General features: G+C 42.0%; 2 protein-coding genes across 2 annotated transcripts in view; both read right to left on the reverse strand.

Annotated features, from left to right (window-relative positions):
• The window catches only part of LOC309501653 (vascular cell adhesion protein 1-like), an 83,948-nt gene that overhangs the window by 38,082 nt on the left and 32,617 nt on the right, over window positions 1-13,249 (reverse strand). The window lies entirely within an intron of this gene.
• On the reverse strand, window positions 542-3,062 carry LOC309501270 (piggyBac transposable element-derived protein 4-like). Its single transcript, XM_082173308.1, has 2 exons — window positions 2,864-3,062; window positions 542-2,489 (listed from the first exon to the last, which is right to left on the reverse strand). The coding sequence occupies exons 1-2, from the start codon at window positions 3,004-3,006 to the stop codon at window positions 611-613; spliced, it is 2,022 nt and encodes a 673-aa protein (XP_082029434.1). The 5' UTR covers window positions 3,007-3,062; the 3' UTR covers window positions 542-610.

The raw sequence follows: 13,249 nt of genomic DNA on the forward strand, positions 1-13,249 counted from the left end.
TTGATCTCATTGGCTGTTTGTTTATTTTTGTTGTAAGTGTGTAAAGTTATTTTTTTCTTGGGTTCAAATAAAGACCCATTTTTTTGTGCAAAGCTTGTGTTCCTTGTTCTTGGCTTCTTGGTCCCTCACATATGGTGGCAGCGGTGGGATATTTCAGTCAAGGACACAAAGCTGTGTTTTGTTCTTTTCTGCCCCTCGAGGCTGTTTTTTTTTCCCCCTGTTAACCCTCTGGGGACTAAGCCCTTTTTGGTCCGTTTTCTCTATTTTTACATTTGGGCTTATAAACCATATGTAATGGAGATGGAACACCATGTGTTTGGTATCTATGGATTCAGAAGACCCAAAGCTAACATAAGAATGCATGTAATGTGTTTATAAAGGAAGTATGAGTAAAAAATTTACAATAAACTAGAGAATTTCAAAAACGAAAAATTTATTTTAGTCATTTATTACTGAAAATCACACCTCACACAACAATAGTGAAGAGTTTTTGAACACAAAATATATTTTTCAAACCCTTTGCTTGACAGATATTTGTAATTGTTCAATCAAAAATGTAAAGAACCATGAAATAATTAACTATATACAAACAGTCCCAGGCGTTTTTTTCTCAGGCATGCCAGTGGGCAAAGCAAGGCCTCTCCAGGAAGTTGCAGAGGGCCACCTGGCATGCCCCACACTGCCAGGGGGTCTTGTTGTACACTCTGCTTGCCTTGCAGTGCTCACAGTACTTTCTGGTATCTGCAGGCTTGTGTGCAGGGTTTGCTGGGTCCAAGGGGGCAATGGGCAGGGGTGTGTGATGAGTCGTCCTGTCTGCAGCCACTGTTGTCTGAACCTTAGATGTCACCCCAGCAAGTTGAGCACAGAGCTCCTCCGTAAAGGCTCTGTGTGTCAGCGGTGTACTCTTTTGCTCTTCACACAGTTCTTTGTGGAGGATGTAGCTGTTGCATGTGGCAATGTCCACAAAGTGTAAGAACATAGTCTTATACCATCTATGCGCTTTGTGGTGAGCAGAAGTGTACTGGATGAGCTGATCAGACAAGTCCACACCCCCCATGTATTTGTTGTATTCCACAACTGGAGTGGGAACTGGAATGCTCACTTTCTCCCAGGTTCCATCTCTCTTTTTTTGCCTTCTCGCGACCTTCTCAGATGTGTAGGCTTGATGGATGGTCGAGCAGATGGACACCTCTCTTGTGTCCATCCACTTGACAAAGAGCAAGTCCCCATCTCGGATCCATCTGATTGTGCCTCTTTGGGATTTTTTGGAGAGGGCATTCACGGTGGATTTAGGGGTTTCCTTCCTCCCCTCTCTATATGTACCACAGGCTCTAAAGTGCAGAGACGACAGGTGTCTGAATAGCTGAGGGTTTGTATAAAAGTTATCACAATAAATGTGATAACCACTTCCCAAATACGGTTTGTCCAGGACGCCCACAACTGCGTCATAGGAAAGTCCAAAGCCAGTGGGGAACTTTGCCTTCCCCGTGTACACAGTAAAGCTAGAAGTGTATCCATTTGAAGAGTCGGCCAAGATGAACAGTTTGAATCCCCACTTAGTTGGTTTGTCCTTTATGTACTGTGTCATCCCTGTTTTGGCTTTTGTTGCCACCATCCTCTCATCTATTGCCAGATTTTTGTTTGGCTGGTAAAAGGACTTGCATGCTGCCTTGATTTCTGTCATCAGAGGCTTGAGGCGAAACAGTGGGTCATGGTCTGATGTGCCCTTTTTGCTGTCATTCACAACGTCCTCAGCCGGATCGCTCATGTGCACATTCGAGGAAATGCAGAGCCACCTGTCCCTTGGCATCACTTTCTTTGGAAATGGCACTGAAAATATGTTTTTTTGCCTCCAGTAAGCTTTCACTGATCCAAGTTTTAGCAGTCCCATGAAAATGACAAGTGCAAGATATTTTAGAAAGTCTGTGGGGGTGACATCAGTCCATTTGAATTGCAGTCCTTCTGCTATCCTCTTTGTAGCTTGCTTATTTGTGTTACTGCACAATTTTCTGATGACATTATTACTGAAAAAATGCTGGAACAAATCAAGTGGACTGTACACTTTGGATTTATCCAGTTGCACTCCTGGGGGCCTGGCAGGGGCAAACCTGGGAAGAATGGGTGCCACATCTAGATCGCTTTCGGTTTTCCAGTGTTGTTCAGGTGTTGTACGGTGTGGGGAGCGATCACGGCTCAGTGTGGGCCTCTGAACACTCTGTGTAGATTGTCTGCGTCTCCTCCTCGGTGAAAGCTGAGGTGCTGGTGCCGGTGTTGCTGATGTGCTTGGCTGGCTCAATCTCCTCCTCGGTGGAAGCTGAGGTGCTGGTGCCGGTGTAGATGACGTGCTTGGCTGGCTCAATCTCCTCCTCGGTGGAAGCTGAGGTGCTGGTGCTGGTGTTGCTGATGTGCTTGGCTGGCTCAATCTCCTCCTCGGTGGAAGCTGAGGTGCTGGTGCCGGTGTAGATGACGTGCTTGGGTCATTATCATTACTGAAATAAATGTAAAAGGAGAGAGCAATTACACAATGAAACTGGAAGCTTCTTTTTGTGTCAAAATTCAATGTAGAAAAAATAAAAACTCCACTATAAACTCATGTAACCCTATGAAACTCCACTGTACACTAAAAACACATTTCACCTCTCTTGACCTGAGCTTACAGTGAAGGGTGAGATGGTAAGTCAGTTTATTGAAACAAATTTCACACCACTCTTGAACTGAGCTGACAGGGAAGGGAGAGGGGGGTACACTAAAACAAACATTTCATGTCTCAATCTCTCTCTCTGACTAAAAATCCAATACATACAAATACTCAAGATGCATGAGACAATAAATAATGATAAAGAGGTTATTTGAAGTTACATACCAGTCCTCAAATGGATCTTCCCCATCCTGGTAAAATATTTCGTCATCTGTCAAAAAGCTGTCAGCTTCGGATTTCTCCCCGTCACTTTCCAGTAATTGTTCCAGAACTTGTTCTGAGGTAAATCTTTTACTGCTTGCCATCATAAAAGTGCTAAAACAATAAAATAATAATGCTATAACTGCTAATATGCTATATATATATATATATATGAAGAGTTCAGATGCAAAAGCCTCTAAATGCCATCTGAAATTTTCTTATAGAATGATCATTTTTATCAAGCTCGTATATTTAAATTGAATAATTTCACTTAAATGGCAATGAAGATTACCTATTAATTGTCATTTAAGTGAAATTACTGAACTTAAATATACAAGCTTGATAAAAATGATCATTCTATAAGAAAATTTCAGATGGCATTTAGAGGCTTTTGCATCTGAACTCTCCATATATATATATATGTATGTATAAATATTATAATCGTTCTGTCTCTCTCTCATATAAATCTCTGTTCAAAAACTCCGCACCGTTCGCTCTCTGTCTCCTTCTCCACTCAACGCTGTTTGCGTCATATCATTTACTATAGTACCACCCCTTGCAAGGCTACAGAGTCCTCTGATTAGCTAGAATAAGTCATGGTAACCTTCCTCTGATTGGGTAAGAAAAATATTCCTCCCAGCGGCAATTTTTCCATTGGTCTTTGCGCGTGGAATACTCCTAACAACATCGATTTCATTGGCCTTATACGCAGTGGTATTGCGCAACAAGGAAGTGTGTATGCCATATACCTTTGTTTTCAGCGGAATCTGAGGAAGACGGCAAAAAAGACCGCATCTCTCTATCATTAATAGTTTTTAAGATAATTACCAATTTGTAAAAGTATGCCATTTTGGGCGGTACCGCCCAATCCGTCCCCAGAGGGTTAATATGAGTCGTACCTCAAAGAGAGGTGGGCCTAAGGCTCCTCCCTTGCAGCAAGAGGAAGAAAGGGGTGAGGAGGACCAGGACATGGTAGAAGGAGCTGAAGGAGGTGAAGCAATGGGAGACAGAGAGGTTTCGGTGACTGAGTTGGCAAATCTGCTTCGAACCCATATGGCCAGGACGGAAGGCCGGGAGACTGTGAGACAGCAGGAGCAGGTGGATCAGGAGCGACGGTTTAAGGCTCTCCAGCACCAGTTCGGGCTTTTGCAAATAGAAGTCCAAGCACGCACCTCTCCTAATCTTCACTTATCTGATGTTGACCGGGAGTCCCGGGAAAGGCCTAATGCGGATCCTTTAGATTCTGATGGAAACTCCGTGGCTTCAGCTCATCAGCAGAGTTTTAATCAGGTTGGGAACAATATAGGCCCACCATTATCTCAGATACCTCGATTGGAGAAGCTGAGTGACACGGATGATGTAGAACACTTCCTTGTGACTTTTGAAAGGATTGCTGTTGCTTGTAGGTGGACTAAAACAGATTGGGTCTGGCATTTAATCCCTTTGCTGACTGGTAAAGCAAGAGCAGCTTATGTCCATATGGATGTGAACGAGTCTACTGACTATGATAAAGTGAAAGATGCTATATTAAAGAAATATGATGTCAATGCTGAAACTTATCGACAAAAGTTCCGTTCCTTATCCGTAGATCCATCGGAGAGTCCCATAGAGCTTTATAACCGGCTCAAATAACTCTTTGGAAAGTGGATCCAGCCTAAGAGGAAACAAGTGGAGGAGGTGAGTGAAATCATCATTCTGGAGCAATATCTTAGAATGCTGTCCCCTGAACTCCAGGTGTGGATTCGAGAGAGAGATCCTAGAACCGCAGCGGAAGCAGCATCTTTGGCGGATGTGTTTGTTGCAGCCAGAGGAAAGAGTAAGCCGGGGGCTTGGAAACCTGTCAATGACCGCCGTTCTCTCGACATGCCTCACTTTCAGCAAAGGAAGTCGGAGGGGTCTGGTAAGCCCTACGTGAGGAATCCTACTTCAGCCAAATTAAATTTTGCTCCTAAACGACCTCCCATATGTTACCTGTGTGGTCAAGAAGGGCACACTAAGCCAAATTGTCCGAAGATCTCAGCTCAGCTTACACAGCTATGTTTCGTGCCAAGGAGGGAGGTAACCAAATCCCCAAGCTCTTTGAGAACTACAAATGTGGAGATAAATGGTGAGAAATTGACTGCTTTGATTGACACCGGCAGTGATCAGACTCTGGTAAGAAGAAAGTTCATAAAACCCTCGTTGATCAGTACAGTCAACAAATTACCTATTTGCTGTGTACATGGAGATGAGAGACTGTTACCAACCGCCAATGTTTATGTCAAAATCGAAGAACAGACTTACCTGGTGGAAGTGGGGGTTGCTGATAACTTGTCTTTCCCTGTGATTCTGGGTCAAGATATACCAGTGCTGCTGGAGTTGTTGCACCCGACTCGACAGTGTAACGTGGTGGTGACCAGAGCAAAGGCCAACCAGTCAGAGGGGATTGAGCACCAACCACAGTGTGTTCGAGAGATGGTGTTACATCTAAGTCACTCGATTCCTTGGGCTGGCCACCTGGGGAAAAACAAGACTACTGCATTGAAGAAACGTAAAGTACTTATACTTTACGTTTCTTCAATGCAGAGATTGAGACCGGGGTGTCGAAGAGGAGAAAGACTAGAAGAGAAAAAAGACAAGAAAAGGTAAAATATGCTGCTCATACAGTGTCTGAAAATATGGCCTGTGACTTACCTGTGAACTTCCAGGTGCCCACCAACATCGTTCAGATGCAGCAGGAAGATGCTACTCTCACAGAGTGCTTTGCTAGAGCTGCAGAGGTAGGAGAGAAGCCTCTAGATGACAGTACAGCCAGATACGTGATAACGAAGGGAATACTCTACCGAGAGATCGGGGTCCAGAAACAACTTGTGGTTCCACAGTGTGTTCGAGAGATGGTGTTACATCTAAGTCACTCGATTCCTTGGGCTGGCCACCTGGGGAAAAACAAGACTACTGCAAGAATCAAAAAGTGTTTTTTCTGGCCCGGTTTGAAAGTAGATGTGGCCCAATTTTGTAAAAGCTGTCCTGTTTGCCAGAAGGTTTCCCTCAGACGTCCATCAAGAGCACCACTACAACCACTTCCTATTATTGGTACTCCGTTTGAGAGGCTTGGAATGGATGTCGTTGGTCCAGTGGAGAGGAGTCGCTCAGGGAACCGTTTCATGCTGGTAATAACGGATTACTCCACCAGATACCCCGAGGTATTTCCGTTAAGATCTGTGAAGGCGAAACCTGTAGCTACTTCCTTGGTCCAGTTATTTTCCAGGGTCGGATTTCCTGCAGAAATTCTAACTGACCAGGGCACTAATTTCATGTCTACCTTGTTGAAGCAGGTCTACCAGCTCTTAGGAATTAAGAGTCTGCGTACTACTCCCTATCATCCCCAAACGGATGGGTTGACTGAGCGATTTAACCAGACTTTGAAGCAGATGTTAAGGAAGTTTGTCAGTGAGACTGGTCAAGACTGGGATCAATGGTTGCCCTATCTTCTATTCGCTTATCGGGAAGTCCCTCAAGCTTCCACAGGCTTTTCTCCTTTCGAGCTGTTGTATGGCCGTGATGTCAGAGGCCCATTGGCTCTGCTCAAGGAGATGTGGGAAGGGAGTCCTGAAAAAGAGCCCACCAGTGTTGTTTCCTATGTTCTACAGATGAGGGAGCGTTTGCAGAAGATGACCGGTTTGGCTCAGAATCATTTGGCAGAAGCCAGCGGAAAGCAGAAGACCTGGTATGACCCTCTGGCTCGAGAAAGAGATCTGGAGGTTGGTAAAAAGGTACTTGTCATGTTGCCTAGTCGAGAGAGTAAACTGCTAGCAAAATGGCAGGGTCCTTACGAGATCAAGAAACGCCTGGGTCCTACAACTTATGAAATCAGTATGCCGGGTCGAGATCGATCTAGTCGGGTCTTGCACGTCAACCTGTTGAAAGAGTGGGTTCCTCGTCCTGAAAAGTCACAGTCACTGATGATTCGCTGTATTGAAGAGGAAGAATCCGATGAGCAATATCTGCCGCAGCCAGTTCCTGAGGACATTGGGTTAGATCATCTAACAGCTTCCCAGCGGTCACAGGTACAAGTTCTCTTCAATTCAAAGGTATTTTCTGAATATCCTGGGTTTACCAACTTGATCGAACATGGTGTAATACTGAAGCCTGATGCTGTCGTGAAACGCCAGAGCTATAGGATACCTGAAAGATTGCAGGGGACCTTGCAGGAAGAGGTAGACCTTATGCTCCGCTTGGGTATTATTGAGCCTTCGAACAGTGAGTGGTGTCACCCCATAGTTCTTGTGCCAAAAAAAGACGGGAGTATAAGGTTCTGTATAGATTTCCGATATCTCAACTCAGTATCACAGTTTGATTCCTACCCTACCCCTCGCATAAGTGACCTAATTGATCGTTTGGGCCAATCCCAATATCTCACAACCATGGACCTTTCTAAAGGCTATTGGCAAATTCCACTGACTCCATCCTCGCGGCCCTTGACTGCATTCAGAACACCAAGGGGCCTTTTCCATTTTAAGGTGTTACCTTTTGGCCTTCATGGGGCCGTGGCAACGTTTCAGAGGTTAATTGACCAAGTATTACGTGGCTTACCTTTTGCTGCTGCATATCTTGACGATATTGTCATTTACAGTAACACCTGGGAGGAACATGTGCAGCATCTCCGAGAAGTCTTGCAGCGTCTTCAGAAGGCCGGTCTAACTGTCAACCCCACCAAGTGTGCTATAGCTAAACAGGAGACTGAATACCTGGGATATGTCATTGGCCAGGGTGTTGTGCGACCGCAAGTGAAGAAAGTTCAAGCTTTGGAGAAGTGTGCAGTACCCCAGACACGTAAGGACCTGCGATCATTTTTGGGGATGGCTGGATTTTACCATCGCTTTGTCCCTAACTTTTCCAGCAGGGCTGCTCCATTAACGGACATGGTGGGGGCACGTTGCCCGAACCAAATGCAGTGGACTGAGGAGAGATTGAAAGCCTTCCGAGACATCCAGGGAGCTTTGACAACCAGCGCTGTGCTACACAATCCTGATTTTAGTCGTCCTTTCGTTGTACAGACTGATGCCTCTGAGAGGGGACTAGGAGCCGTTCTATTGCAAGGACCGCCAGAGAGTCGACAGCCAGTGGCTTACATTAGTCGTAAACTGTTTCCGAGAGAAGTACGTTATTCAACGGTGGAAAAAGAGTGTTTGGCCATAAAGTGGCCGTTGGATTCCCTACGATACTATCTACTAGGCCGTGAGTTTACCCTAGAGACTGATCATAAAGCATTGCAGTGGTTGGAGAAAATGAAGGATTCTAATGGAAGGATTACAAGATGGTATCTCGCCATGCAGCCCTTCAGATTCAAGATACAACACGTTTCTGGTAAAGTCAACGTTACTGCTGACTATCTCTCCCGCTCTACTGGCGAGATTCCTGAAGGGGGGGGAAATGTGACGGCCCGAGTGGTGGCCGCACAAGAGCGGTAATGTGGATGTATCCAAACACGCATACACGACACACGCACACACATATGCACACATTTACACGAAGGACATTAATTTCAGAATAAGCTTAAGTTATACTTTTATTCATTTTCATTTGTTTCGGTATGATAGCATAGTAACCACATGAAACACAACATCATATTCATTCATTCATTCATCATTTATTGTTAGGTTTGCATAAGTTTACATTTACAATACATTGTTACTGATTTGAAGTGCGCACAAATTAGTTACGTTGTATCTGTTATTTATATTTGTTTCTATTTTGAGTTTAAGTTTACCGGTGATCAACTTCAGACATGGTCCGCTGCAGCCGCATCCTGGTGTGACGAAAAACTAGAGTCCAGCAGGAACACCGTATTTGAGCTTATTGGTTTGATTTTTTTTATTTTTTTTTATTTTTTTATTTGACATGGACATACAATGACATAGGACGAACCATATGTATTAGTATGAGTGTTACAGCACACATGCTAATTTTCAACACCTGTCCACGGGAGGCTTTTAGCAAAGAAATACAATATCAAGACTAATATCACAATAATAATAACGATATTGACAAAAAATAACTACAGTATACCATTTAGCTAAAAAAACAACAACAAAAAAACAAAACAAAAAGAATAAACAACAAAACATCAGAATCAAAGACTATTAATAGTAGGCAATTCATGTGAGCACTGTTGCTTTGTTTTTAGCCATTGTTTAAGTCCTCTTTTAAAAGCATTTCCATCGGTCTCTAATTTTAAATCAGTGGGTAAAGCATTCCAGAGATTTGGCCCCTTTACTGAGAAAGCAGACTGACCGAACGAGGTCTTACACTTCGGGACTAGACAGTCACCTCTGACAGTAGCTCGTGTGTTCGCCCGATGAGAGCTTTGACGCCTACTTACTAGTTTAGAAAATGATGGTGAGACATAATTATTTAGACATTTATAAACCAATGTAATATAATTAAAATCAATAAAACTTTCAAAGCCCAAAAGCTTATGCTTTCTCAAAACATCACAATGATGCCATCTCATGGGTTTCTTGTCCATAATTTTTATTGCCTGTTTGTAAATTGAGAAAATTGGTTTTAATTTAGATGGAGATGCTTGTGACCATGATGTAATACAGTATGATAGATGTGAAAATATCATTGAATGCATATATAGTTTAGCAGTGTGACAAGACAAATCCCTTCTGATAAAACGGAAACAATTTATAGTTGGTTTGACCTTCTTGCAGATGTGCTTAACGTGATTATCAAAATTTAAATTTTTGTCCAGAATAATTCCAAGATACTTGACTTCATTTACCGCTTCTATTACCTCATTTTTTATCTGTACCTCAAATATATTACTTATAGGCCTATTTCGTATAGAGAAACACATGGAAACGGTTTTTTTTAACATTAAGAGATAAATGAGATAACTCCAGCCATTTAGAGATATTCTGTAATGCCTTTGTCAGGCACTCACCTGCCAGACTTGGTGTTTTAGCAGAAACATGAACCACTGTGTCGTCCGCATACATCTGACAATTTACCCCCGGACAGCATTTTGGTAGGTCGTTTATATACATTGTAAACAGCAATGGGCCAAGTACAGACCCTTGCGGTACTCCCATGTTGTTAGCATGTAGAGGTGACTTAACCCCATTGACCCGAACACATTGCTGTCTCCCACCCAAATAAGACCTAAACCACTGTAAAGCTTCAGAGGATATTTTAAATTGATTCAATTTATGTAGTAAAATACAATGATTTACAGTGTCAAATGCCTTTTTTAGGTCCAGAAACACTGCCCCGACAACATTTCCTTTATCCAGTGTTTCTTTAATTTTGTCAAGCAGATAACAGTTAGCTGTTTCTGTTGAATGTTTGTTTCTAAATCCAAACTGCAATGGATAAAGCAGCTGGTTAGACTCTAAATGTTCCGATAGTTGCTCTGCGACAATTTTTTCCAGAATTTTAGAAACTACCGGAAGGATAGCAATAGGCCTATAATTGCTTGCTACTTCCTTATCACCTGATTTATAGACTGGTACTATTATTGCTGTTTTCCAGCTCTCTGGGAAAATGTTTGTTTGTATTGATAAATTTACTAAATAAGTAATTGGCTCTAACAGACAGCTTTCATATCTCTTGATTAATGCAGCATGTATGTTGTAAATGTCTTTGGACCTGGAGTTACTCATATTTACAATCACCTTTTTAACTTTATCACAAGATACCTCTTTAATACAGAATAAGCCTGTGTGGACATTGTCAGGCTTTTCAAGAGATGACTCGATACACTTAAAATTACTAGCTAAATCTTGTACAGATTTGATAAAAAAAGTATTAAAAGCATTTGCAATAGCCTCATTACCATGAATCAAGTTATGACAAACTTTAAGACCACTTATTTGTGAGTATTTTTTTCTGCTTGAATTGGATAGTCTATTTATATGTTGCCACAATTTAGAACTATTTCCACTAGCTTCTTCAATTAGTTTAGAAAAATAATTAGTCTTGGCTTTTCGCAACTCTGCTACTACTTTATTCCTCAAGCCTGTATAAATAAGGTGGTCAGTAATTGTTTTTGTTGACAGAGACTTTTTAAGAGCAATATCTCTCTTTTTAGTGATCTGAAGGATGTCATTATTAAACCATGGTAAAGAGTATTTCTTAGGGGATTTTTTCCAGGTTTTTGTATGATTACTTGTTAGATCATGTAACACAGAGTTAAAATAACTTATACTGTTGTTTAAGTCTGTTTCTTTAAATACCTTTTCCCAATTAACTTCCTTTAAATCATGTTCAAAATGTATTTCTCTAGATTTGGGAATTCCTGTTGTTATAATTGGATTTTCCGATTTATTATGGTGAATTAGACGTTTTTTGGTTAGCTTTCTCACTATCAGTGTCATGTTATGATCTGAAAGGCCAGTAATGAGATTATATGTTTTTGTTACTCTCTCTGGCCTATTGGTGAAAATCAGGTCTATAAGAGTTTCACTCTTTCTAGTAATTCGAGTGGGTCTATCAATCAGCTGTTTGAATTTAAATTTGTCCATGGATGCCTTTAGTTGTAATTTACCACTTTTAACCATCCAATTAATATTAAAATCCCCAAATATCATACATTCACAGCGATTGTCAACAAGAACAAGAAGATTTTTCAAATCGTTATAGAAATTCACATCATAACATGGAGGATTATAAAGCACAACTACATTAAATTTCATGTTTGGAGAAAGAATTACATTTAATCCCAAACACTCCATATTTACTTTCAAATCAAGTTCCAACATTTTAAAATGCTCCCTAATATAAATTAAAACACCCCCTCCCCTTCCTTTGACCCTATCTTTCCTATAGCAAGTATATTCTGGTATATTAATCAAGTCAGTAGGAACATTTCGATTTAACCAAGTCTCAGATATACACAAAAAATCTAAATTAGAATCAATAAGTAAATGATGTATCTGGTCTATTTTCGGCAATATGATTTATTCCATGTGTTTTGACCCTCACGGGACTCGGTCTTTGTTGACTTTTCTCCACCGTCATTGACGGGCCGTCATAAAATCGATCGTTTGTAGCTGGTGTACGTAGGTCAGTGTGAGGTACATAACTCACCCCAGTGTCCGTGATAGTGGTCCCAGACTGATCAAACGCTGCCGCCGCTCCTGCCCCTCCCGTCAGACACTCCGAGCCCGGAGTCTGCAACTTTAGCCACTGCTTGAGTCCATCCTGCTCGTCCAGAGCACCTGTTGATTCACTACCACCCGGCTCCGCATCCCCACCAGAAATGGCCGGACCAGCCCGTCCACTCGACCATGCATCCCCTCGCGAACCACGTCTACGAAAACCCCCTCCGACCAACTGACACCCAGGGGCAACGCATGCAGCTCCACCGGAAGAAATGCTTTCCAGCATCGGAGTTAGGGTGAGTAACGAAGATGTTTTAGATGTTATAACGGACTGGAGTGTCACTGTCTGCAGGTGATGCTGACTGCATCTGAATGATATCATGCGCTGTTGAGTTAGGCTCTGAGTGAGAAAGTGGTCCAGGATTCAAATGAACATCTCCCGATAGTAGCAGCAGTAGCAACAGTATTTTGGCTGAAGACAAGCTATTTGTACGCCGCCTTGTGATTTTGAACGCTGGCTTAAAAACCAGGGCTCTGCCATTATTCAGAATCCGTGTAAAGGCTGCGACATAACCAAATCCAAAGAAATATAGTTGTGGTTTTTCTGATAAAATGCCCAGTGGATCAATGATAAAGAGATGATTAAGATGAGTCTTTGGTGAATTGCCCGTGAGTAAAACAGGCAGCAAAACCAAGATGCCACAGGTGATCAAATACATGCCGGCATTGCTTTGCTCGTGTTTGCCTTTACTATTACAGCTCTGTTTCACACTACCTTGCCGCAGATTGTTTGAAGGCCAAATAATTACCTTAAAAAGTAGGCTGAAAAAATATCTGATGGCAATTTTAAAAGGTTTATAAAATCCTAGCACATGAGTGGAGCCTTCCAAACCACTCAAGACAGGTGCTGCCATCTTGCCCCCATCAATGGAAAGTTGTTCCGCCCGGACGTACCATTCACTGGGAGTTGCCCGGGGGGAGGAAGGGATGTTGATGTATTTATTAATTGATTTATTTAGTTGTACATTTATGATATTTGATTACATTTTGCTTTATTTATCTTTATTTACAATGTATCTCTGTTTGATTTGATTTTGATTTATGTAAGGTTATATGTTGTATGTAAAGTTAAATTGTTTCCCCTCTTAATTTGTAATGGGCCCATCCTTTCCTTTATAAGCTGTTGCTTTGTTCATTTGAGCAGGTCAGTTTTAGTTTGTTTGGTTGGTTTTTGTCTAACTGTTTTGATCTCATTTTCTGT

Source organism: Leuciscus leuciscus, assembly GCF_965113295.1.
Source record: "Leuciscus leuciscus genome assembly, chromosome: 6".
In the NCBI taxonomy this organism is placed as follows: domain Eukaryota; kingdom Metazoa; phylum Chordata; class Actinopteri; order Cypriniformes; family Leuciscidae; genus Leuciscus; species Leuciscus leuciscus.